The sequence below is a fragment of the Perca fluviatilis genome, chromosome 2, assembly GCF_010015445.1.
Source record: "Perca fluviatilis chromosome 2, GENO_Pfluv_1.0, whole genome shotgun sequence".
NCBI classification, from domain to species: Eukaryota; Metazoa; Chordata; class Actinopteri; order Perciformes; family Percidae; genus Perca; species Perca fluviatilis.
In genome coordinates, this window is record NC_053113.1 from 35,944,409 (window position 1) to 35,969,850 (window position 25,442).

At 39.4% G+C, this 25,442-nt stretch overlaps 3 protein-coding genes across 4 annotated transcripts; 2 read left to right on the top strand and 1 right to left on the bottom strand.

Moving 5' to 3' along the window:
* Positions 1 to 28: 28 nt before the first annotated feature.
* pih1d2 (PIH1 domain containing 2) lies at positions 29 to 3,491 on the top strand. Its single transcript, XM_039782413.1, has 5 exons — positions 29 to 427; positions 1,848 to 1,974; positions 2,065 to 2,295; positions 2,441 to 2,715; positions 2,866 to 3,491. Exons 1-5 carry the CDS (start codon positions 245 to 247, stop codon positions 3,004 to 3,006), a joined length of 957 nt encoding a protein of 318 aa, XP_039638347.1. The 5' UTR covers positions 29 to 244; the 3' UTR covers positions 3,007 to 3,491.
* On the bottom strand, positions 3,482 to 13,311 carry dixdc1a (DIX domain containing 1a). 2 transcript variants are annotated; one of them, XM_039782400.1, is made up of 16 exons: positions 12,977 to 13,311; positions 12,691 to 12,863; positions 9,130 to 9,287; positions 8,871 to 9,016; positions 7,403 to 7,495; positions 7,100 to 7,153; positions 6,950 to 7,000; positions 6,595 to 6,699; positions 6,419 to 6,472; positions 6,234 to 6,323; positions 5,617 to 5,694; positions 5,176 to 5,337; positions 4,933 to 4,999; positions 4,636 to 4,744; positions 4,290 to 4,398; positions 3,482 to 4,059 (listed from the first exon to the last, which is right to left on the bottom strand). In XM_039782400.1, the coding sequence occupies exons 2-16, from the start codon at positions 12,711 to 12,713 to the stop codon at positions 3,976 to 3,978; spliced, it is 1,383 nt and encodes a 460-aa protein (XP_039638334.1). In that variant the 5' UTR covers positions 12,714 to 12,863; positions 12,977 to 13,311; the 3' UTR covers positions 3,482 to 3,975. The 2 variants fall into 2 exon arrangements, with proteins under 2 accessions (XP_039638334.1, XP_039638323.1); XM_039782389.1 differs by having other exon boundaries at positions 6,234 to 6,326; positions 12,977 to 13,310.
* Positions 13,312 to 21,061: 7,750 nt separating this feature from the next.
* nkapd1 (NKAP domain containing 1) lies at positions 21,062 to 24,654 on the top strand. Its single transcript, XM_039782424.1, is given in 7 exon segments — positions 21,062 to 21,152; positions 21,155 to 21,184; positions 21,475 to 21,551; positions 22,519 to 22,607; positions 22,753 to 22,893; positions 23,118 to 23,171; positions 23,669 to 24,654. Coding segments are annotated over 7 exon segments (918 nt in total). The 5' UTR covers positions 21,062 to 21,076; the 3' UTR covers positions 24,120 to 24,654.
* The last annotated feature ends 788 nt before the right edge of the window (positions 24,655 to 25,442 follow it).

Below are 25,442 nucleotides of genomic sequence, written 5' to 3' on the forward strand. Positions count from 1 at the left end.
CATAGCAACTGACAACATTAGCTAAGCGAGCGTTGATTCTTTTTACGTTAGCTAGCTAGCTATTGTTTTAGCTATATTTAGAGCCTCTTTCAATAGCAAAATTAATTTGTAATACTGTAGACAAGCTGGTTTTCTAACGTCAGCGTTTCTAGTTAACCTGTTTTTTCTTTTCAGACAGCTAGCTAGCATAACTAACGTTAGTGGCTAGTTAGCGTTAACTCCAAAATAAGACAGTCACCTTAAGATGGCCTCCATTGGCAGTACAGCGGATGTTTTACATCAAGTCAACCAGTTTTGGTCCATCCTGGATGATCTTTCTCAAAATGACCCCACAGCCTACCGCAAGTTCATTGGGAAACAGATGAAGGAAGGAGCTGAATTCACTGCACCGCCTGAACTCGACTCTTGTTTGTGCACTGAAATAGTGGTAAGTGACGTCGGTGGCAGCAGCTTTAAACATACAAGTTGTCACTGAAAACGTTTTTAAAATTACAAAAAAAAAAGCATCTGTAACAAAAAAATATTCTCCCATCGTATTTGGAGTGTCACAAATTCCGATAACGTTTGCTCTGTAAAAATACAACTAACGTTAACGTTATGGCACTGTCGATAAAAAAAAGAAAAAAGTATGAACACAAACTGATGGGTTAGCTAGCTAAACAATTTCATATAACACTGAGCACCTGATGAAATCCATTATTACTAAGTTATACCTTTTTATATTATTGTATTATTATAGTGAATATGTCCACTGTGGTCTATCAGGTTGATTTAAGCAGTGGCAGCAGAAATTGTCCTGTCCAGTTAGCTAGTATAGCTAGTGTCCTGAGGAATGTCCCGGGACAATTAGACACTGTCCTGTGACACCCATGATGACTGTCCCGGGACAGTCAGACGGAGTCACAGGACAGTGTCTGGGAGTCACAGGACAGTGTCTGACTGTCCCGGGACAGTCATGGGAGTCATAGGACAGTGTCTAACTGTCCCAGGACACTCCTCAGGACACTACTAACAGGACAGGACAGGTTTGCTGCTGCTGCTGTACCTACCAGAGCAGAGGTTCTGAGTCTTTTTTCAGCCAAGGTTTACAAGACTGAGAATATAGGAGGACCATACATTCATGACGGGGCCCCTCATGTCCCTTGGAATAATTTGACGTAACCTTATCCTCTTTTTCTTTTTTTTTACACTTTTATAGTCTTAGTTATGTGAAAGAACTACACAAGAGAAATTTATTAGAAAAATATTAGACATGTATTAAACATATTGCAGATTCCAAGAGTTGTAGATTTATTAGATTAAAGTGTAATGTATAAACAATTATAGATTTAAAAATTCAATAATTTGTTGAACTATGACGCCTTTTAAAAAGAATAAAATAAAAATAAAAATGATTTAAATTAATAAATCTGAAAACTTTTCACAGACCCCCTGGCAGAGTGCCATGGACCCCACTTTGTGAATCACTGTACTAGAGCTTCAACTATAGATTCATTTAATTATTGATTAATCTACATATCATTTTCTCAAGCAAATAGTGGATGCCCATCACAAGCTCCAAAAGCCTATTGTAACATCTTCAGATGTCTTGTTCTGTCCAACCAAGTATAACACCCAAAAATATTCAATGTACTACCACAGAGGAGTAAGAAAACCAAAAAATATTCACTTTTCAGAGGCTGAAACCAGTAATTATTTGCCATTTCTGCTCAAAATTGTTGTTTCTTAATTGACTAATTACTTCAGCTCTACCAGCGACTATCCCTTAACACAAAAGCTGCCACACCTGTGTGCATTTAAAGTTTAAAGAAAGGTTTTGACAAACGGTACATCTGTGTCCTCAACAGGAGCCCAAGAAAGGGTCACTGTATATCAACATATGCAGCTGGAAACGTGTGCCTGCACCTCAGGATCCCAGCAGGCCTTTACCTGTGTGTGCAGGAAAACTGGAAACAGACACAAATGAAGGTCAAGGTAAAATAAAAAGCTGTGCTGCATCACAAGTTACAGAACTGTTACATGATGTAAACAGGTAAAACAATAAATTGTGTTTTTCCTTTGCAGGTTGGTACACTGTGTTGGATGTGGCATTAAACCCTGCAGTGCTACAGGAAAGTAAGAAAAACAAAACAGAAGTGTATATGCTGGCCCTGAGCTTTGCCCAGCAGCAGCATGGGATGAGGTTAACTCAGCAGTACACTGTCGTCAGCTGCAGCCCAAAAAGTAGCCCAGATGACTTGCACCGCCGGCTTGGGTTTCGGCAGTGGCCTAACACCTCCGGACAACCAGACACGGGTAGAGCAATTAGTCCTATACCCCAATAAGCCAATAAGCTGCTACAAGCTCTTTATGTTGGAGCTATTTTCCTTTGCTGCTGCAGGTGTATCATCTTTCACCTTCTACTATAGTTTATAATAATCCATTGTGTTCCTTTTAAAAGCCAGTCAGACCCCAGCTGCCCTTCTGCAGCAGATCTCCTCTCTACATTCAGAGAAACAACACGAGGACCCAGCAGCCCAAATTATCTGCAGAACTGCAGAGAACAAAAAGAAGGATTTGATCCAGGTCATCTCCAGTAAATTTGTGCCGCCTCAGAAGCCAGAGTACCAACTCGAGGTGAAGACTGATAACGAAGGAGTTGCTCGCAGCATGGAGCTGACAGTGGAGCTGCCAAAGGTTTGCTCCATGTCAGAGTGCCAGCTGAGAATCTCCAAGGTTAGTGGTTACACACTCCCTTGAACAGTTATAATCAACCACTTTACAATCCAATGTGTCAGTGCATAGTTGGATGTCATAAAAAATAGATACTACCACTTTCCACATTTGTGAGTCAAACAGTGTGCTGAATATAATTTTTCTCAACAGGACGACGTCTTGCTGGAAGTGGAGGATGTCTACTATTTGCTTTTAGAATTCCCCAAAACTGTGATTGAAGACACTGCATCTGCCATTTTTAACAAGAAGAAACGAATGCTTACTTTGAGGGTGGATGTGGATGTTTTCTGACCATTTGACTTCATGGAGAAACAAATGCACACAGTAGTGATCGGTCGTGCTGGGAATGTGCTGAAGAAACTGGGAAGCTAAGAGTGAAATCTGGAACTGAGAATCCTCAAAGTACATAACCAAAACAAACAAAATAAGCCTTGTGAACACATTACGCTACGGAGGGACTCATGCTCTGCCTCAAAACTTCAGCTAACAAACAATTAACAGCTCCCCATGTAAACTGATCCGCTCCCAAATCCAAAATGATGTTTTTACTGAAGCAAATATTTCACTGTGTCCCTTTGTGCTGTGTGGGTTGATCTGCAGCAGCAAATGCAATTCTTACCACTCCCCAAAAAAATTAATTAACTTTAATAACAATCTGTGGGTTTTGTTTATTAATGTGTGGGTGTATGAGTGGAGGTGTATAATGGCTAGGAGCTGGTATACAGTGTCATTACCGTACTCTGGGGGAATAATTCACAATAAAATGATCCATGCAATAATTCATGTTTATTAAAACATTAAAATGGATGCAGAACAACAACATCACTATTTGGCAATCTGGAACGTGTGAAAAATGTCAGTAAACATTTATTTTAAGGTTTGCATACTATGCACTGATTACAGCTTTTTAGAGCGCAGCTTATTATGTGTTATTTTTTGGAAAATCACATTAACTTGCTTTCATATTTCAGTTTCAAGTATCACAATACTGACCATTAATTGGAAGTCTCACATATTAATTAATTTATGAGCTGCAAACAATGTATAATATCCATTCCTTTAACAAAACATCAAGTCAAATTCTTCATATGAAACATTCACTTTGAAAACATGGTTTTGTATCGAAATGGTGTTATACCCATTGGTCCCAGTGAATTGTATTATAACTTCTCTATTATGGCATCACAAGTATTTTCAGTGAAATCCTGGTCCAGTGGGAACAACTGAGGTTTGCAGTGGTGATATTGGGTCTTTTGAGCTCTACCTCCTCTCTCCGTGGTCCTCCTCCACCCACGCTACAATCTTCCCTTCCCAGCCAGGCACGACTGCTCCATCCTGGAATACCTGAACAGCCAATATCCAGCATTTACATATCTAAGAACCACTCACTTCTATGACGTACAAAGGTCTGGAGAAAAAGTGAAAATGACTACTCAGTCCTCCTGCAGTGTTTTGAAGTATAGCGCAGCCACAGCTATTATTAGCATATCTTACTCCATAACTGCCATTTTATATTTGCCTGCTGAAGCTGATGTAAAAAGAAATAAGGGCTATAATTTTACTCCCACGCCTACCTCCTCTTTCACTGTGCCAAACTCTGGGTCGAGGGCCTTGAAGTGGTATCTGAAACTGCCTTGTCTGTCCACAGCAGCCTTGAAGTCTCGTAGTGTCACCTCACCCAGCCTGTAAGAGCATGCTGTCAGTCATGATCTATGCACACGTACACCCACATAGACATTAAGCTTTTCTAGGATAAACATTTAACGAGCACAGATACTGAAGCATCTATATGCAGCTCAGTTCATGTCTGAATCAAGCCATTTGTTTTTAGCGTGCAGCCCTAATCCAAACAGCAATTTGCTTAAAATTAATGCACGCTACAGTGAGGTATAATAACACTGTTATGTGTTTGTTTTTCACCTTTTTGGGATGTTAATCAGAAACGGCGTGAGCGAGCGATCAGTGAAGTAGAGCACTTTAGTGGAGACGGCGGTGTCCAGTCCAGGGCTGCTGTGTGAGTGCGCCATTTCTGGAAATAATCACAAATAAAACAACAAATACTGTTTTCCACAGCCAAAGTCTAAAATGGCTCTAGCCTCTCAGCCGATAATACATAGCAGTGAAATTGAACGGCACAATTTGATTTAACAGCCAGAGTTGAGATGTTGCAGGGGATGACAAATCCTAAACAAACAACAAGGATTTTGTTTGCCTCACTTGAGCTCTGCGGCCAGGAGTCACGATCTGTCGAGTTGGCTCTGCGTCCTGGTGATTTAAATTCCTCCTAGAAGAAGAACCAATTGCTCATGGTAAACACATGGATGTCATTTGTTGTTGACTCACTCATCAGGTGACAGATGTGTTGCTCCTTTTTAAGATATACTCTGAAATGGTTTGTGTGTGTGTGTGTGTGTGTGTGTGTGTGTGTGTGTGTGTGTGCGTGTGCGTGTGTGTGTATACCCCTCTGTCCTGTCTGCGCTGGCTGTCCAAAGTGTGTAGTCGGTCCATGAGACTGGACATGCCCTGCTCCAGGGTGTCCAGGGTGTGATGTTGGGGGTCATGGCCAGAAAAGCTGTCCCTCAAACTACGCAACGCCTCCCTGACCAGCTGCAGCTCTTCCCCCTGTGACAAACAGCTTATTCATAATCAAACAATTTCTATAAATGCCGTTATGTTTTTCATGTTAAGGCTAAGTATGAAAGCCCCTTTCCATCAAGTAAAAAAGCACAAAAAAAAGCTAATAATTGACTTAATATGTGTTTTTTCATTTTTGTCTCTTTTCCTACCATAAATGAACTTCCATACAATAATAATAATAATAATAATAATAATAATAATCACAGACACAGTAAAGAGCAATTGATAGTATTGATTAAAGACTGAAATAAAAAGGGTACGTACTGGTGCAGTGTGCTGGAATACTGCAGGAGATGTCGAAGCCACTGAGTTACTGTACCCACCGCTTTCAATCCTGAATGACTGCAAAATAAACAAAACATTTAAATACTTAAATAAGGTGGATGAGGCTGGTGATTTTCTATAATTATGAACTAATGCCATGAATAGAACAAAATCCAACTAGTGTAGCCAAAGCCTGATATACCTTATTCCTCTGTGCTTAAAGCCCCCATTGTTGTCCCAAAAACTATTTAAAACACATCGATGGGCCACTGTTGCACTGAGTTGCACTGAGTAACATGGGATTTTTTCGACAATAACAAAAACACAGAAAAAGCCTGCCTCGCCCATTTAATCTCTGAGTAAAATGTCCTTTTATTGTAGCTTTTGGACTTGATTTTTTTTACTTTATTTATTTATTTATATGACTGGAATTGGTTGTACTTGCTTATTCTGATCCATTTAATGCCTTTTGTTACATGATTTAAATTTTATATATTTGATTTTAGAATTTGTTGATTTTAATTTGCTGCACTGTGATTTGAAAAATGCTCTATAATAGTATTATTATTATATATGTAATTTACATCCAAATGTGTACTGTTGAAACACTACAGTACCCGTCCAAGGCCGACTTCATGTGCTTTATGTTGAGCTTCATCAAGCTTTTGCTGCTGCTGCTGCAGTATTCTGTCCTTCCTCCCGAGCTGCTGCTATTGTGACAAGAAACATGGATGGCATAAGTCCGCATATGCATGTATGTATCCAAAGAGTTCATTGACGTGTAAATAATAAAAGACAATACCTCATATTCACTAAGTAATTTGTTCCGTTCGCTCAACTTGCGATTAAGCTCTGCCTGCAAACAGATATATACGGCATGATATATGAGTGGTATATTACTCTCGCATACACCTGCATCCACGGGTCAAGCAAGTCAAATATTTTATTGTGTCAAAAGGAAATCATCGCTTGTCTCACATTTTCCCCTTCCAGCTGATCTTTGGCCATGTTGCACCTCAGTAGTTCCTGCTTTAGCTGCAGCACAGCATCCTCCTGCACTGCCAGGCGCTGCTGCAGAGCATCCTAATGAGAAAGAGAGGGAGATTAAAGTAAAGTCCCAGAGAAGACCTGAATATAGATACACTGCCTCCAACCTGCCTCATCGACAGCATACACCATCCTCCAAAATGTATCCTCTTCATAAAGAAATGAAAAAAACATATATGGTGTGTGATGGGAACTGCAAAATCAGTTTGGGACACCCCAAGAGTGGAATGGATTGAATTATATGCTTTAATCCGTTTTAATTCAATAATTTAAATAATTTGTTTACCCTGATGGCCTGAAGGTGGCGAGCCTCCTGTTTGTTTCTCAGGAGTTCCCTCTAAGAGCCACAGAAATGAACAGAGGCATTAGAGAAAGACATTCTTTGCTTGTAAGGCAGCTCATCTATATTAAACCTAATTACATTTACTAACTGTACCTTAAGATCAAGGGCTTCTTCCATGCTTTGGTCCAGACGACTGCGGATTAGAACCTTCAAAGGGAGAGGGTATGAGCAGCGTAATTAGAGAATGGAAACGTGTCAGAACGTATGAGGAGGCAGTGGGCCTGCTTGACAGCGTGCTAGCAGATCAGAGAGATTCAATTGTGCTCTACAGTAGCCACTCGAGAGAGGAGGGACGGCTGCAAACATCATCACAACAGAAGGGCTGACACTGACACTTCACACAAAGTGGCGAGCAAGAGTTGGTTTCTCGATTTAGCAGAAGAGAAGGCACTGTACCAGCTGCTGTTCAGCGTTAGCCGCCCGGTTATCTCCGAAGCTCACAGAGCCATCCTGGTCCTCCTCGGGGAGAGAGCCATGGAGCAGCAACGCCTGAGGACAAAACACACACACATATATAGACACACACACACATATATAGACACACACACACATATATAGACACACACAGTGGAGGCCTGTAAGCAGTCATAACGACATAGACATGGCAGAGAAGCCTGATTTATTTCTGTATTTGTAAATATAGCAGTTTGGGATTTTTATACTTGGCTGCACAACAAGGTTCCCATTTCTGATAATAAAGCCAGTGAATTGAACTGGATTGAACTGTTGAAATCAAATTGAAATAATATTGAAAAGCCAGCAGTAGTAGGCTACAGACAGACTTCATCCTCTCACCTGCTCTAACCCACACATACAGTGCACAGCTGCAGTACATACACAAAAACAATATATGTTTAAGGGTTAAACAATATTTCTAAGCTTAATAAAATAGCAATGGAATCTTTTCGATATATAAATACTATTTTCTAATTTCTATTTTACGGTGGCATATTATGGCTATTGTATGAAAAATATACTGTATATTACGGAGCCAGGGGAGGAGGGTAATATTCTAGAAAGAAAACTCTGAATTTTCAAGATTAAAGTAAGTATATTCAAGAGGAAAAAAACTTGGATATTCTCTGAGTCTATAAAGTCATAAATGTGCAAGGAAAAAATCTCGGGGGAATTGTATTTTTTGTTGTTGTCAAGGAACCACATCGCTTCCCTTTGCAAGGTAGGATCAACCTCATCACACCACAGACACGGCTTCTTTCTGTTTGTTATGCCTGCAGTGATGATCAGTCATATTTTATCCTGCTGTTCCATAAATCCCACTTGAATTGCCGTTTTGTCCACCGACTTTCAGGTGTTCTGGTATGGTAACTCTATTAACCGGCGGCGCCAACTGCCAAGTGCGTTGGGAGTGTGCCAAACAGACTTTTGGTAATTTCGTGGCCAGTTTTTCCTTGGTGCACCGGTGGAAAACATGGGCACGGGGTGGGATAAAAAAGAAGGCATTATTATTATAGGTGGGTGCATTACTGTAGAGGCTGTGGCAATCGTAACATTCACTACTTTCACCCCCTTTAACCTCGGAGAAACTTTACCAGGGGTGTCCTTTCTCAGCCAAATGTTTCAACAGAGCAATAGAGTTGAGAGCAAATCAGGTGTTGATTTGTTTCTTCATTATTCAAATGAATTTTTATTATTTTATCCATATTCTTTCAAATTTACTGAACATATTTGAATCACTGAAAAACATCAAAATGTGGGCAGAAGATCAGAAGTCTGGAACCAGGCTAAAATGTGTGCTATATTTGAGTGGTTATCTTCATCTAGAGCATTTGCAGTCTGTGTGCCTTCTATCAATGTGCAGGTGCCGTGTTCTTTGTTTTTAAAGTGTGTCATCACCAGGACTTACCTGTAGGCGGAACACCATCCTCCTGGCTTCCTGCATCTCCTTCTCCAGCTGCTCTTGGTGGGCATCCAGCTGCTCCTCCCAGGACTTCTCCTCTTCCTGCACATCGTGCCCGAGGGAGGGACACAATCCACACAGAGACACATCCTCTGAAAGGAAGAGAGGAACAGGGGAGATGAGGCAAGGGAGCTTTTTTTCCGTCGTTTTAGGGATCCATTGCATCGCATCTTGCTCTAAAAGAGTTGATGTGCAGCCAACCAACCTGTGACAGATTTCTTCTCTGTCAGCTCAGATTTGTCATCCTGAAGTTCCCCCTGGTCCTCAGACTGATCATAGAGTGTTTCTTCTTTCGGGGTGTCAGCGGACTGGGTTATAACATACTCCTCTTTCGGGGAGTGAGCAGGGCTGGCTGAGCTGAGGCTGAAACAGATGGTGGGCCCGGGCAGGAATCAGTGTGTGTGTTTGCATCTCTGCCAAATGAATGGCAATAAATAAGCCTAGCAAACATGAAATGGAAATATACGCTTTAATAACTCCCCAAAGAGCATAAAAATGTGAGTTAATCCCAACTGGGCTAAATATTTTAAACCATATGTGCTTTTAAACACGCAATGCCCCTAAGACTACAGTGTATCACAGACTATTTACAAATGATAACATTAATGAGAACGCACGACAGAAGATTAAAACCTGGAGCTGGAATGCATGCAACTCTGTCATTTTCCCCCCAATTCTTTACATACATAGTTTGCGGCCATCATTTCAAAACATAAGGCTAGTATGGTTTCTGAGTGGCTGGTTGGTTTTTGCAGCTTGTATGAATGTGTTTTGTGTTCTCTGAGAGCATCTCCTGCCGCCTCAGGTAGAGGCCGGCTGTCATCTTCACTCTGCTGTGTTTGTACAAAGAGGATACAGCTACTGTGACCTGTGACCTATGACATTATGCATGGTCCTTTAACATGGGATTCCTTCTTTTCTCCCTCTGTTTCTGCATGGGCAAATATGCCTGCTGGGGAAACCGATCTAAACTTTATGCTAGAGAAGGGATAGAGAGGCATCACTTCATCACCCTACTCCCGAGGCCAAAAAAACTAAGAGGGGGGAAAAATAAACTGTTGACTTAACTCTGGGATAAAACTGTTTAGAAACCAAAGAATGTCCCGAGGGATTGCATTCGCACAGTTAAACATGTGTTTCCCATACATATGGACTGAGATTTCGATTGTAGCCGATAAGATTTTCTGCTTATCTAATAGCATTACTCAGCACAAGCTAATACCACAACAGACAGTAAGCCGTTACACTTGTATTATCCGTCACTTTTTGAGTTCACACTGCCTCTTTATGGAGTAATTGTGCACATGTTCCTGTGACTACTTACCATAATGTGCACCTAAGTTCTGTCTCTCAGCCACCAAAGAAACTGGAATCATGCTAGCGGCTTTGTCAGGCTGTGCTTAGGCACAACTTTGAGCTAAATGCTTAAAATGACAACGCTAAAATGCTGATGTTTAGCAGGTTTAATGTTCACCATTTAAGCCGTTAGCATGCTAACAATTAAACGCAAAGTAAAACTGAGGCTGAGGCTGATGGGAATGTTTTGCAGCTTTTTGGTCATAAATCAAATTATTATAATTAAATAATTTGACCTGATGATGGCACTAGATGGAAAGTAAAGGGATCACCAAAGTTATTTTTTTTCATCCAGAGGGAAACATGAACCAAATTTCCTGACAATCCATCCAATAGTTGCTGAGAAATTTCCCTAAAAACCACAAATGTCAACCTCATGGTGGCGTCAGTGATTGGATATCTGTGTGACGAAGGCTCTGTCACGTTTGGATGACACATGGTAAACCCTTCTTATATACTGTCTATGGGTAAACCCAATCAGGTCACAAAGCACCCAGACAATTTATTTGCAGTCACACTTTTATACATATCATTCAGTAAAACACTGTTGAAAAAACACCACATTACATTAGTTTGGTCACTTCAGTTTATTCATTTAAGTCATTTCTATTTTACAACAAACTATGTTACTTAACCATTATTTTGAACTCTCTCTCCTCTCCAGTCCCTGGGTCTGAACCAGAGCTGAGGCAAAGTGCTGCTTCATATAGGGCATACAGCAGTCACACTCAACTAGAAACTAGCAGTGAAATTATAAATGTCTAAATGGTAACATAAGTGAGAGATAATTGAAGCAATTAAGAGTTGTTTGGTCTAGTGGGAGGGGCTTAACATATGTAAGCCTCTGGCCACCTAAGCATGGGGTTTCAGTCTGAGGGTGGCTACAATCCAGACAGGTGATGGGAAACTTTGTTAGTGAAAACCTTGTGTAAAAAGATGTTTTTTTTTGTTTCTTATGTTTTTGCTGTGGACGTCCTGCGTTTGATTAACCACTTTTTTTGTAAATAAAAGCACCTTCACAACTTTTGCAACTCAAGCCATCGTGTTATCAACTTTTGTTGTTCAAATTCCCAACGCTTTCTTTAACAATCTGTAGGCCTACCACATTTCATGGCAATTTATGTAACAGCTGTTGAGATATTTCAGTCTGGAACTAAGTGAAGAACCAACCTACGGACTGACATTGCCCTCCTGCTGCCAGCATAGCCAAAGAAAGCGTATAAAGATATAAACTTTTATTTTAGGTTTTAATTTTAGGTTTTTGAGTTTGGTCACATAACACATACACCACACTGAGGAACTCCGGTTAGTTTTGATCCTTCCAGCTTCTCAGAAAGAGTAATTGCACCAGGTCACGTAAAAAAAACATGAACTGAGCGTCTTATCAGATGCTGCTGTGATTATCCCTAAGTGTTTCTGGAAAGGGCATCAAAGCAGCTGCCTTCAACTAATCTTGTCATTGCAGACGATGACATGCGTGCAGCAGTTCAATAAACTAACAAATTAATTTTAGATGTTTGCTGCTGTTGCAAAAAAAAAATACATTGCATACATATTTGGAAAATATAGGTTAAACTAAAGCTTAAGCGAGGTAGTTGTATTTGGTATTTTATGTATTGCAACAGCAATTTCCCTCGGGATGAATAAAGTTTCATCTTATCCTAAAATTATTAAAAGAAAAAGTCTTAGAACTGACTATACATTTGTGTAGCAGAAACTTTGTGAGATAGGGCATGCCTTGGTGGAGGTCTGCACTCTCTGAATGCCCTTCTACTGTAGTAACATTATGTTTTGGAAGTTTTATTTAAGTATCTGTGTATTTCTATCACCAACAGTAATGAGCATGAAAAGTCTATACATTAACCGGTTCATTTTTAAAGGATTAGTTCAATACAGCAGTCGACAGTTGGCGTGTCTGGTAAATACTGTACCAAATCGAGGCAAAGATGGTGTTTTTTTTTTTTTTTTATATGTGCACAGTCCAAAAGTGAGCCATATTTAACTGTAGACAAAACATTTTGTATTTGTTATTCTAATACAATTTAAAATGTTCATCTGAATCATGAAATGGATAAGCAGGTAATGGAAGTTAGACAGTGGTTGCTAGGCAATAGCAGCTTAGCTCACACAGCCAGGGACACACCCACACCTACTGCACTGTAAACACTGGGAACAATGTGAACAATAACCTGCACAGTCGGGGGTATCAAAGTCATATTGTTGTGGTGAAATGCCTTGCGAACACTGAGACTGAGACCAAAATGCTGATCAAGAGGATTCAGATGATTTATAGCCTCCTGAATTTAGGCCTGATGTATTTATATCTATGCTACCGATGCACTCAGTAGACAAAAATAGCATCCTGGATTGACATAATGTTAAAAATAATAATTTAAAAAAAATAGCTTACCATTTCATCTGTTTGGCTCCCATGCTGGTGTTTACAGACTTAACCTCCCATACAGTCAACGCCCCGCATCTGGGCAATGCTCTGCTTCTCAGTCAGGACCATAGCCCAAACACAGCCAGAGATAGCAGGGAAGGGAGCAGCCCTGAAAGCAGCAGGCGTCTCCACTTCGCACACTGTGTTCAATCAGAAATAACAGCACGTTCAAATCCTCTCCAGCAGCATATTCCTAAAACATAAAGCTCCAAATCCCAATCAAAAGCCCCTGAACCCTTCCCCTAAATCATACCAAGGCTCAGTCCTAGCTGGCAGGGAGTGACAGATAGAGGGAGAGAGGATTGGTGCTGCTCAGCAACACCAGCGAGTAAAGTCTGCCTGGTTTCTCATTGCACTCGCCTTGTGCTTGAGCTCACCAGCTCCCATTCACGAACACAATGTTTTTTGTTCCTTGCGGATGAGAACTGATGCAGCTTTTGTGCATCTTTTTCACCCTTTTTTCTTTTTCCTCTGCCGGTCTCTTTGCATTTATTCCCTCTGCCCTCCCTCCCTCCTTCCCCTCTTTCTCGTCTGCTCGGACGCACTGGCTTTGTATCAGTCCTTCCTTCTTTCAGTGAGCGAGGATGTCAGACATGGCTCTGTCTGGGTGTGTTTACCCTCCCCCCTCTCCCTCATGTGTCCTCCCTCCTTTCCTCACTGCTCTCTCCTTTCACAAGGAGGAGGAGGAGGAAGATTTTCTCCTTCTCCTTTCCCAATGCTTTTTGTGTACTGTATGTCACTGCAGCTAAAATCAGAAGCAACCATGTGGATCGACATAAGAGATGGAAATCTATGTGGTTTGATGAACAAATCACAGGCTTACATAACAGCATACCACACAAGCCGAAACATGTGAGAGGTTAATGATATAGTTCCACAGTCACAGGAAGTATGGGGTTACTTGCTTACTTAAAATGGTATTTATAGAATGCACACACCAGCCTACATTTTTTTCTGTTTTTAGTAGACTAAATTATTGTCACAGTGTCTTTACAGGTCTCTGTAAAAAAATCAGTCAGACAATTGCAGCCTATTCAGAACGCTGCTACTCGAGTTCTCACAAAAAAGAGTAACACATCACCCCTGTTCTCAGAGCTTTGAACTGGCTTCCTATGGATCAAATAATTGATTTTAAAATATAGTTATGTACAAAGCACTGAATGGTTTGGGGCCAAAATACATGTCTGATATGTTACTGTTACCAGCCATTCAGACCTCTTAAGAGCATCTGGGACAGGCTTGCTCACCGTCCCCAGGGTCAGAACCGAACATGCAGAAGCAGCTTTTAGTTTTTATAAACCGGAGATCTGAAATAAACTTCCAAAACACTTGAAATCTCCACTGTTCAACAACACTGTTCTTTAGGCTTAAAACGTTTGCCACTGCTTTCCCTGAGGTCATTTAAAAGATGTTCTATTTTTATTGTTTTCTCTTCTTATTTATGAATGGTCTTATTTCCTGTTTTATTTTTTTTTTATGTTTATGCTTATGTAAAGCACTTTGAATTCCCTTTGTGTCTGAAATGTGCTATATAAACAAACTTGGCTTACAATTACAGCTCTTTTCACATTACTCATTGTACACTGTATGCAGTAAACAGCATTTTTACTGCAACTGTGACAAAAAGTCTTAAAAAACACAAGTTATTAAGAGAATGCTCTGAAACATTAGAGCCATCAGATTAACAGAAACAAAAGGGCATGTCCTGATAAGTGTTGAGTATTCTTTTGAAATGCGTTTTGGCTGAGCACGCTGTCATTAGAAATGTCGCTGGTGTCATCAGTAAGATAGTATGAAATAGGTCTCTATGTGGCGGCTTGCAGTTTTGCCCAGAACTCAATGACAGTGTCTCAAATTCTGTATGAGCACCATGAACACATGCTTTACTGAGCTACTTCACTGTAGACTGATATTACAGAGCCATGGAAATGTGTGTAGACCACCAGACTAAGGCAGCCTTAGATTTACATTGTAGTAAAATCAAACAGCAGAGGCAATACTACTAGTTTCTTTTCTGAAGAGCCATTTTGCTATAAACTTTAATTTACACTAAGGGACACTATGAAGAAGAAGAAGAAGAAGAAGAAGAAGAAGAAGAAGAAGAAGAAGAAGAAGAAGAAGAAGAGTCTATCTACAAGGGTCTTATTCCATTTCATCTGTGCTCTTAGAGAAATAAAAAAATAATGTAAATACAAACCAGGCACGGCGTTGCACTTTAACAAGTGGCTCACCCTAAATGATGGAGAGATCATTCATTTTAACTAACTTCTATTTTTTTAACATTTAAAGGCACGATAAAGATAAAACAAAAATGTTTCGCTTTCTAAAAAAGGAAAAGACAACATTTATTACGCTATCATGTGTGATGTCTGGACCAATCGCATGAGGCCATTTTCCGGTGGCCCAGGACTGTTAAGCCCGCACATCGACCCTGCGCACACGCACCTAATGTTGTAGGCTATATCTTATGAATGAGATGCAGTCCCTGTCTAATTTCATAATTTCATAGCTACAAATATTTGATGCTTTAGTAGGTCAAACATAACATCTATTATTTCCAGTATTTATTATCTAGAGTACAATTAAAAACTAGTATTAACTTTACAGGGGTTTGTTAACTGTTAATTACATATCCTGACATGTTTTCATGTTATCACAACAATAATCATTGTTTATAGGCTACATCATTTTCACATTAATTAACAATAGTCCTTGCATCAGGATAACGGTAACTATACAGGTTATACTGCCTCTTGTTATCCTGATTTTCTGTGCAGGCTAAAACAGAAATGTCCCACCAGGCAAGTGAATCAACGTTCATGGATTTGATGGAGAGATTAAATAGCTAGATTAAAAGTAGCTCTCTATATAAGTATTGTTTCCAAAGAATGAGTGGCATGAATATTGGTCAGAAGAAGCTACTGGTAGAGTGTTATTATCAGTTTGGTAAATTGAGTAGCTTTTCGAAAAAACTTTCCTGAAGCAGCCTTTATAAAGTTAGTATATTAGCTGGTATTATAAAGTTAGTATTATAAAGTATAACTGTTTCCTTTTGCACTCATTCCTATTTGAATGTTTTCGCTCCAATATTAAAAAGGCAAGGACAAACTCAGGTACAGGGCAGGCAGATGATGAAGACTGGGCAGACCAAGATGTGACTGAGGGAATTGGGGGAAACAAAGTGTTTTTTTGAACAGACAATATTCTATTTATGCATGGATGATACCGTATATGAGGAGTGACTTTGCTGTTCAAAGTGTGGCGGGAAAGTCATTGCACCACTGGGGAGCAAGGAGCTGAGAAGAAAGCCGATTTGCCACAGGGACAGCATGCAGTCGGCCAATTTGTAAATCAAATGACTTCTAAAATACAACAGCATTTGTAAATTATTATTGTGCCTCCCATGAAACAAGATTCATCCATCTTTTTTATTTCAATGACCTTCAAACAGACATGCATGAAGCACCGTGGACTGATTAGCTTTTGTCCCAGAGAATCCCATCCATTTATGTTGTCAAATACAATTTAGAAAAGAACTCTGTGGCTGTTTAGGTTTATTGTCCGGGAGATAACACTGAAGAGAGTAAAAGATGGTTGAAAGCCAGTCTCTGTCACTAGAAATCAGCCACTGTCCAAAATATTTTTGCATGAAATAGCTGCCGTAGTAAAATAAACTATTTTGCAATGAAATCATCAAGCTCTTAGAGCCTCTTCCAAGGCTACCAAGGCTGTACAACCTCCTACATTTCTTATCTTAATAACAGAAAATGGTTCGAAAAGTTGAACCTTCACATGAGAACAAGACCTTTTGTTTCATTCAATTAAGTAAAATACTTAATAAGAAAGAAAAAAAAACCATTATCAAGAATCACGTCTTATCTTAAGAAATCCTGGATCCACCTGGATTCAGGTCCGAACACAAATATGTCCACCAAATTTCATTGCAATCTGTCAAAAAATTGTTTATATATCTTGCTTATTAATTGCTTGATTGTGAAAATGACCTCCGAAGGGTAAAAAATGGCAGTGGTGGAGGAAGTATTCAGATCCTGTACTTCAGTAGAATTACAACAATAAAACACCATCAAATTTGACTTGAGTAAACTGAGTAAAAGTACTCACTATGCAGTCAGATGGTAGTTTTCAGTGTTATATCTTTCCTTGTGACCAGCTGCAACATTAAAGGTGCTGTAGGTAGGATTGTGAAGATCCAGGACTGTTAGGGAAATTATGATACATACTTTCCCTCTTGTTATTTATTAGACTGTTTGCATAGAACAATATTATAGTGATTACTATTTATCTCTCTCTCTCTGTTAAATTAAACTATTTGCATAGTAAGAAAACATAACACTACTTGTTCCCACAAGATAACATGGAGTCATTGTCTATCTTGACTGGGGCTCGAGGACAAAACATGCGTCTCTCTAACCAGATAGAAGGGACGCCATCGAGTCTGACCAGATAGAGGAGACAACATCTAAACTGACAAGATGGACAACTGACGACATCAAATTCTGTTATGATTGTATTTCACATATAAATAAGCTACTGTTTGAGGCTTACGGCAGTCACTTTCTGTACTTGTGCTGCGAGTACTGTAAACTGATTCTACTTGCAAGTAAACTAAACTTTATTATAACTTCAGTGGTCCCTGTCTATTATTTGATAACGTAATTATTCTAACAAGGATTTAGCTAAAGAATTTGAACATCGACAACTTCTCAGTCCCTCCTCCCCTTTCCGCTAAAGCCAAAAATGGTCTCCTAAGCCCCTCCCCCCATAAGGGAGAATGAATGCGTTAACACATGATCTATTTTGAGAGAAATAAGAAGAAAAAAAGATATTTCTTAGTTTATCAGTCGACTATGATTCACGTCAAAAACTGTCCACAGTAACTGGTGTCGGAACTTGAAGGACCTCCTGTACAGTAAGCACAAATGTATTGGCAAAAAAATACATATACATGGCTGAGGAGAAACAACAAAATCGAACAAGGTCTAGCTTTTGATATGTGTGATTTTTAGCTCAAGTGAAATGACTGTAGCCTACTTGTGTGGTTGAGCAGCAGATTCAAAGTCAAGGTCTAATAAAATAAGATGAAACTTTGACTCCCACCTAGGGCTGGGAAAAAAATCGATTTGATTTAAAAATCGAGTTGGTAGGTTAAATCGATTCATATTTTCAAAAAATCGATTTTTTTGATTTTTTTTCTCCCCCTCTTCAGTAGTAGTCAGGCAATTACCCTCTACATAGCTACGGATATGCTGCCAGTTTACTCTGTTGAGAAGAGAGGGTTTAACAACATGCTGAAAGTTTGGGACGCTCGATATACAGTACATAGCCGCAAGTATTTCTCTGACGTTGCTCTTCCTCAGCTGTATAACAACACTCGGCAAAAGATAATAAGCAAGTTGAAGGGAATTGACTTTTATGCTGCCACTACTGAACTGTGGTCGAGCCAAACCATGCAGCCTTACATGTGTCTTACCGTTCATTATACAGTATAAATAATTTGAATGTTTAACAATCTTTGTTGCACACTGCACAGTGACTTTTCAGTTAGAGAAAGGGTTTGCCTTTGCAATTTTTTTTATGTTGATGCACTTTAATTAAATACAATAAATATATATTTTTAAAATATATTTACAGTTCGCAGTTATTTTGTTTTAAATGGAAGGGGGGGGAAAAATCTAATTGTAAATCGAGTTTTTTATTTAAAAAAATCACAGATTTTTTTAGGGAAAACAATCAGCCAGCTCTACTCCCACCGGCAATATTAGGAGCACACAATCATCTTCTCAGTGAGTAGTAATATGGAGCTGCTTTATATACATTTACTCAAGTAGACTACTTATTAACACCTGTAATTAGGCTGCTAACCCTCTGAAGACTTTACATTAGTGGAACTGGGTTGTGCAGGGTGGATCTACTTTTCAGCTTGTTTTTATTTGGGCCAGATATAAGTCAGGCCAAGACTTGTTTAGCTTAGATTAGCACAAAGGCAAGAAGCAGGGAGAAACTACAGCATATTTTTGTAATTTATGTTTATTGTGCAGTTAAGAAAAAACTATTTTATTTATTATATTCTTTTTAATTAAGGAGAAAACAGCTAACCTAAGAGGCTTCGAACAATTCACTGGGCATGTGCATTTACATGTAGCACACCCATTTTGGTGTCATTGGAGCCATGTCCAGTGGTGGAAAGTTTACACAAGTACTGTACTTAAGTAGAATTTTAAAGGTACTTATAAGCCTTGAGTATTAACTTCTACTCAGCTACAATTCAGAGGCAAATATTACTTATTTAGTGTACTTTTTACTCCACTACATTTATTTGATTATTTAACTTACTAAACTACTAACTACCTCATGAAGCTCATTGAGAGAACACCAAGGGTTTGCAGCGCTATCAAAAAAGCAAAGGGTGGCTACTTTGAGGAATCTAAAATATAATATATAATATAAGATATGTTTTCAGTTATTTCACACGTTTTTGTTAAAACTATGAATGTGTTCATTCATAGTTTTGATGCCTTCAGTGAGAATCTACAATGTAAATAGTCATGAAAATAAAGGAAACGCATTAAATGAGAAGGTGTGTCCAAACTTTTGGCCTTTACTGTATATATATATATATATGAAATTATGATATCAATAAGACTTTATTGACCTCCAGGGGGACAGCAATATATTAAGTAATACACATGAGAATAAATTAAAATTAGCCCCACATTTAGGCTACCAGCTGCAATATTAAAGTGATGTACACATTAATGCATCAATACTCCAATAATATTATACACATTATTCTTACTTTATAATTTGTTTTATGTTAATAGTTTTGTACATAGATCTGAGTACTTCTTCCATCACTATGTCATGTGACTCATGTCATGTCATGGAGTCTCACAGTACCGGTCTTAAAGTTGAAGCTGTGAGCTTTGCGTGTCTTGCACATTCTCGTAGTGCTGAACTAAAACAGTGTGACTCTTGGTGTATATGTGGCCAGCTTGCTGCTACGTTAGGTAACAAGAAACATGTTTAACAGTAAACTACTTTGGAGTTGTTTTCACTTTTGATGGAGGCTGGCTGTTTCCCGTTCAAGGGGGAAACGTTAACGTTATTAAAGGTGCTCTAAGTGATGTGAAGTGTTTTTAGGCTTCAACATTTTTCGTCACATACAGCAAACATCTCCTCACTATCCGCTAGCTGCCTGTCCCCTGAATAAACTGTAAAAAAACGCTTTCTCTGTAGACAACCAAGGCACCACAAAAGGCAACCAAAACAAACTGCGCCAACCTGCACCATGAACCATAACAAACAGCCAATAACCAACAAGAAGCAGCTGGTTGAGCCATCACTGCAGCAACGTTAGCACGTAGGCTACTTCCACGATGCGTATTCATGACTCAACCAGCTGCTTCTTGTCGGTTATTGGCTGGAACTCTGTTTGTTATGGTTCGTTGGGCAGGTTGGCGTGGTGTGTTTTTGTTGCTGTTTGTGGAGCCTGGGCTGTCTACAGAGACCGAGTATTTTTTTACATTGTGTTCAGGGGACAGGCAGCTAGTGGATAGTGAGGAGATGTTTGCTGTAAGTCACAAAAAATGTTGTAGCCTAAAAAACGCGTCACATCACTTAGAGCACCTTTAATAACGTTACGCTCAAGTAGTTGGGTTTTTCCTTAGTTAATTACTAAGCCAATCTTGCTTCCTTATACATTTATACATTCCCCTGTAGAGGCAGAACAACTCCAAAACAAATTCAAAGAAACGTGTTGTTAAGGCTAACTTGTTAGCCAACAGTTGGATACTTGCACATCTCTTGTTCTTCCTTGCCACCACTTTGGTGTGCCCTGGTTCAGTCTGCCAAGAGAAGGAGAAGAAGAAAAAAATAAATAATATATATATATATATTTTGTTGGTCAAGCTAACCTAAATAATTAGCTGGAGCTGCACTCTCAGTGGAACTATCAGCACTAGCGTCCATCTCACATTATTGAGCCAGTTGATTCAATGTTGATATACTATACAATTTGCTAATAATGGCTAAATGATGACCTATATTTGTTGTATGTAAGATTTAAAAAGTGCAAAAGTTGTTTTTTTATTCTGCTGCCAAGCGTTATTTGTTCTTTAATCAACTGGTGGTAATCCTGTGTCATTAAGAATTTATTTATTTATCGTTTCAATTATTCAAAAAACAAACCGGGTATCGCTAATTTTGCAGTTAAAAAAAACAGTTCCAGTGTTGAATATCCACCAACTGGAACGGTTCTCAGCTTCTACCTCGGTTATTGAGGGACCATTGGACCAATCACGGTTCCCTTTTTGCCAATGTTCAGTGACGTAGGATGTGCGACATCGTTACGTATGTCAGTAAAGCGGAAGTGCCGGTAGAGCCTGGCTGTAAACTGTTAGCCGTATTTTTTCTCTTCTTGAATGCTACTCGTTTTGGAACGGTACAGTTTGTACACCTTTACGAAATGACGGCGAAAGTGTTGTAGCTTATTCATATTTTAAACAGGTTCATTCTTGTTGCTCGAATTATATTTTTGTATCTGAATATCCTAGTGTTAGCTAGCGAGCTAGGCTAAGGTGATGTTGAGTGTTCATGTAACAGTAATTATTACAGCTGTCATGTATTAAGAAGATGGATCTGTTCTTGTTACTCTTATCTTCAGGCTTATTAACCAGAGATCCGTTTATTCTGTCGATTACTTTAATGAATGAATGAACTTACCCATGCCAGGTGTCATCATGTCAAAGCAGCCGCTGGGGAAGACGTTGTTGAAGAATGTAATCCGCCACACAGATGCCCACAACAAGGTGCGTTTGAGTTAGTGTGTTTTTGTGACAGGTGGGGAACGTACCCATTTTTATTACGTACACCTAGCTACAACTGATGCAGCTTAATAAAACAGCCTTGGAAAATAGTTTGCCTTCAGTATGTTAAAGAGGCCTGTTGATTCAACTCGATGATCATTTCGGAGGCTGTTGTTTGTGGTGCTGTTCAGTTGTATTGAACTGATGATGACTGAGAACTGAGTGTAAACTGTAGACTTGACTGAGAAACACTTACTTTTCCCAAGTATAACCCTGCTCTATGATACCCTGAAAACAACTATTCACATTGTCTGAAGCACACTAATCTATAATCTCTATTACCAGTTGTAGAGCTGCAGGTAACTATTATTTTCATAGAATAATCTGCCTATTTTCCTTTTTCAATTAACCAATTGTTTGTTCCATAAAACATAAGAGAATTGTGAAAAGGGCCCATCACAATCTCTTAAAGCCTAAGGTGATGTCCCTAAGATTGCTTGTTGTATATGACAACTAAATGCAGCATATCCTTGCATTTGAGAGAGGCTGGAACTTGGTAACGTTTGGCATTTATGTTATAAAAAAAAACACTTAAATGGTATAAATTATTGAAATAGATAAGTTTCACTTTTATCCCAGAGGTGGATTGTAGTTTGAGTTGGGCTTTTTCTGATGCAGTCATCCAAATTCAGGCCCTGAGTACAAATATCAATGAGCTTAGATATGAATGTAGGTTACTGATATTTGGCAGGTTTTGCAGGTTCACAAACTGAATGTTTCACAAACTAACATGCAGGTGTTTTTGTTGTTGTTGTTGTTTTTAAGAAATGTATATAAGCTCTATAAGTATTTTAATTCTGTATATCCAAATGCTTTTGTTGAATCCAAATAAATCATAATATGTGTGTGAGAGTGTGAGTGTATGCGTCTGGGCGGTCTTTAATTCACTTACTTTGTTGATCCCCTGCAGATCCAGGAGGAGATGGAGATGTGGAAAATGCGAAACTGGGAGGTCCACACATCCCACCCCAAACATTTGTCAGATACAAAGAGTGCGAGGTAGGAACACTGAATGTCCCAATTTAATTTGAGCCACCTCAACCCAAGTGACACCAAAACGTATTTGTTTCATAATGTAGCTCTCAGTTTAGAGAGTTGTGACCGTATGCTGCCATTTGATGTTTTGATGATTGTTGTTTTCCAGGGGGCAAATGCACTGTGATCGAGTATCAGAGCGGCCTAGAGACCTGAGTCGAAGCAGAGAGCGAGTCTCAGAACATGATGACAGAGAGGCTCGATACTGGAGTCGAAAACTGTATGAATTTGAGGCCAATGATCCTGACAGGTACAGTACATGTCTTAATCTTCATCTAAATAGCTTTTAGTTTTTTGCATGTCTTGGGAAAATCTCAGTGCTTAATTTCTGAAAGGTGAAAAAGATTAAAGTGAATTGGTTTCCCTATTTGTATTCTAAACAGTGCACATTTATCCACAATATAATGTAAACGTAGGAGAGTTAGACGAGAATAAAAAAAATCTTCATTATCGTCTTATGTGTTCACATAACAGGTGGGGACATAGTGGCTTCAAGGAGCTTTATCCGGAGGAGTTTGAAAGCGACAGGTAAGCAAATATGCATCAAATAAGCAAGAGATAAGAATTAATTAAAAAATATAAAATAATTGTTACATCAGTTAATGACCGTCGCTTAATGCAGTTAAACCCACATTTATTGGATATGGTGTTATATTATCAATAAACAGTATTTAGTCCTCACAAAATGAATTCCATAATCATACACATCTTGTTAACATGAATCTTTCGCACCTCTTAGATAATTAGATCCTCCCTGCTGGGTAAATGCAGTATTTAAAAAAATATAAAAAAGCAGGCTGTCTGTTAAAACATAGATTTTTCCAAGCCAAAGCTAAAATAACCCAGATTTTTTTCAGACTTTAGAAAGCTCCTCCAGATCCCCAGAAGAGATTATACAACTGTCTCACTAGTCGAGTAGTACCCCATATGACGCGTAAACTGATCTTGATGTGTTAAATCGGTGGATTGCCCCTACTACACCTGTCTAGCATACACTTATTTTGTTCAATTTGTCTTGTCTTTAGTGAAAAAAACAGTGCCACAAAGAAGGTTAGGCGCCACAAAATGAAAAAGTCCAAGTCTGCCACAGAAGCAAGCTTATCAAAACGATCAAAAAAATCCTCTCGGAAGAAGAAAAAGAAGAAGAAAAACGAGGAGGAAAAGCGTAAGAAAACCGAGTGCTCGAGCAGCGACGGCAGCACCGACGACAGCAGCGCTACTAGAGACAAGCAGCGGAGGAAAAGGACTAAAAGTCGACATAAAAACAAGAAGACGGCAAAAACCAGAGGGAGAAACCAGGAGAGCAGTTCAGGCGACAGTAATAATGAAGTAGAAAGGGAGCGACGGACACAAAGGCGCAAAAAGCGAAAGCAGGACTCCCACAAAGACTCAGACTCAGGGCCCAACTCAAAAAAGAGCAGAAAAAACTGGAAAGCAGCCGGTGAGGAGAGCTTGGATGATAGTTCTGGAGACTGAGATTCAAAGACATGGATAGACACACAGCTCAGGTAACAACCAAGAAAACTACTGCAGATTCCTTTGTTTGCCTTAACTTCACAGAGGGCTTGTCTCTGCAGGGCTGTTATGTATTGTACTTGTTAGACATCAACTCACTTGTGCGGTCTGCCCTCTCTGTGGGCGCTGTGTGTAGCAATACCTCATCCACCTCTGCAGTGGCTCGAAGCACGCTGTACGGCACCACAGACAGCACGAAGAGAGAAGGTGGGATATCCACCACCTGCCTCATTAATAATTCTGTCGGCTGCAGGCTCATTGATTGATTATTGTGAGCGACTGTCTCCTCAGACTGTCTGCCTCACAAGAAGACTTTCTGTCCTGAATTGACCTGTTTTGTATAGCACATTTTATTTGAGAAATAGGACGAATTATGCAACTTTCCTGACAAACAATGATAAAATGTGCATTTGCTTGCTTTTTTTTTTTAGTTTTGTAAATTAAAATGTTTGTACATTGCCATTGGTGAAAAATAAACATCTATGTTGCTGTTTTCTTTTAATATCTTTTTTTGTTAGTTAAAAATGGTGGAAAACACTTTATTTTTTTTAAAGCGATAAGTCTGGTGATATTCTGTATTTTTCTGATTCTCAACAAATCCCATTGAAAGAGTAAAATCAACAATGAATTTACACAACTAACACTCTAGTGGAGGGTGGGGGGAAGGGTTGTGTATTGTAATTTTTCTTTTTGCTGAAGGTACTCTGACCTTTTAAGGAGAGCGAAGGGGGTGGGGGTGTATTTGTTTCTCATCATAAATCTATTTTTTATTTCAGCCTACCGTTGCAATTTAGTCAATAGTTACATCGAAAAGATAATTTTCACTTGCGCCACACTTCATTAAGGTGCAGTGGAGAGCCACATGCAGAGGAGAGCAGTTCTACCTCTGTGTTAGAACCTCTGTGTCCATCGCAATGTTACATTATAAAGGGGTATAGAGGCCGTGGATATATAGGAATGTCCCCCCCCCCCCACCCCCTCGGTGGAGTCTAGACACTGGTGGAGGTGATGAAGGGATAAAGGAAGCCTGAAGATCTGGACGGATGTGATGTGAAGCGGGGCTTCTGATGAAGGAACACCTGGGTGCTGGGAATGATGGGAACCTGGTGAGGTGAATGGGGTGGAGGAGGGTCGGAGTGATCTTTGCCTGAAATGACAACTGACAGCAGCAAAGAGTAGACAGATTTAAAGTTTGAATGCAACAACGCGATAGCTCAGAGATTGTGGCAAAATCTGGTTGATTTAACTGAAAGAGTAAACGCCCACATTCAGCTGATGACAATG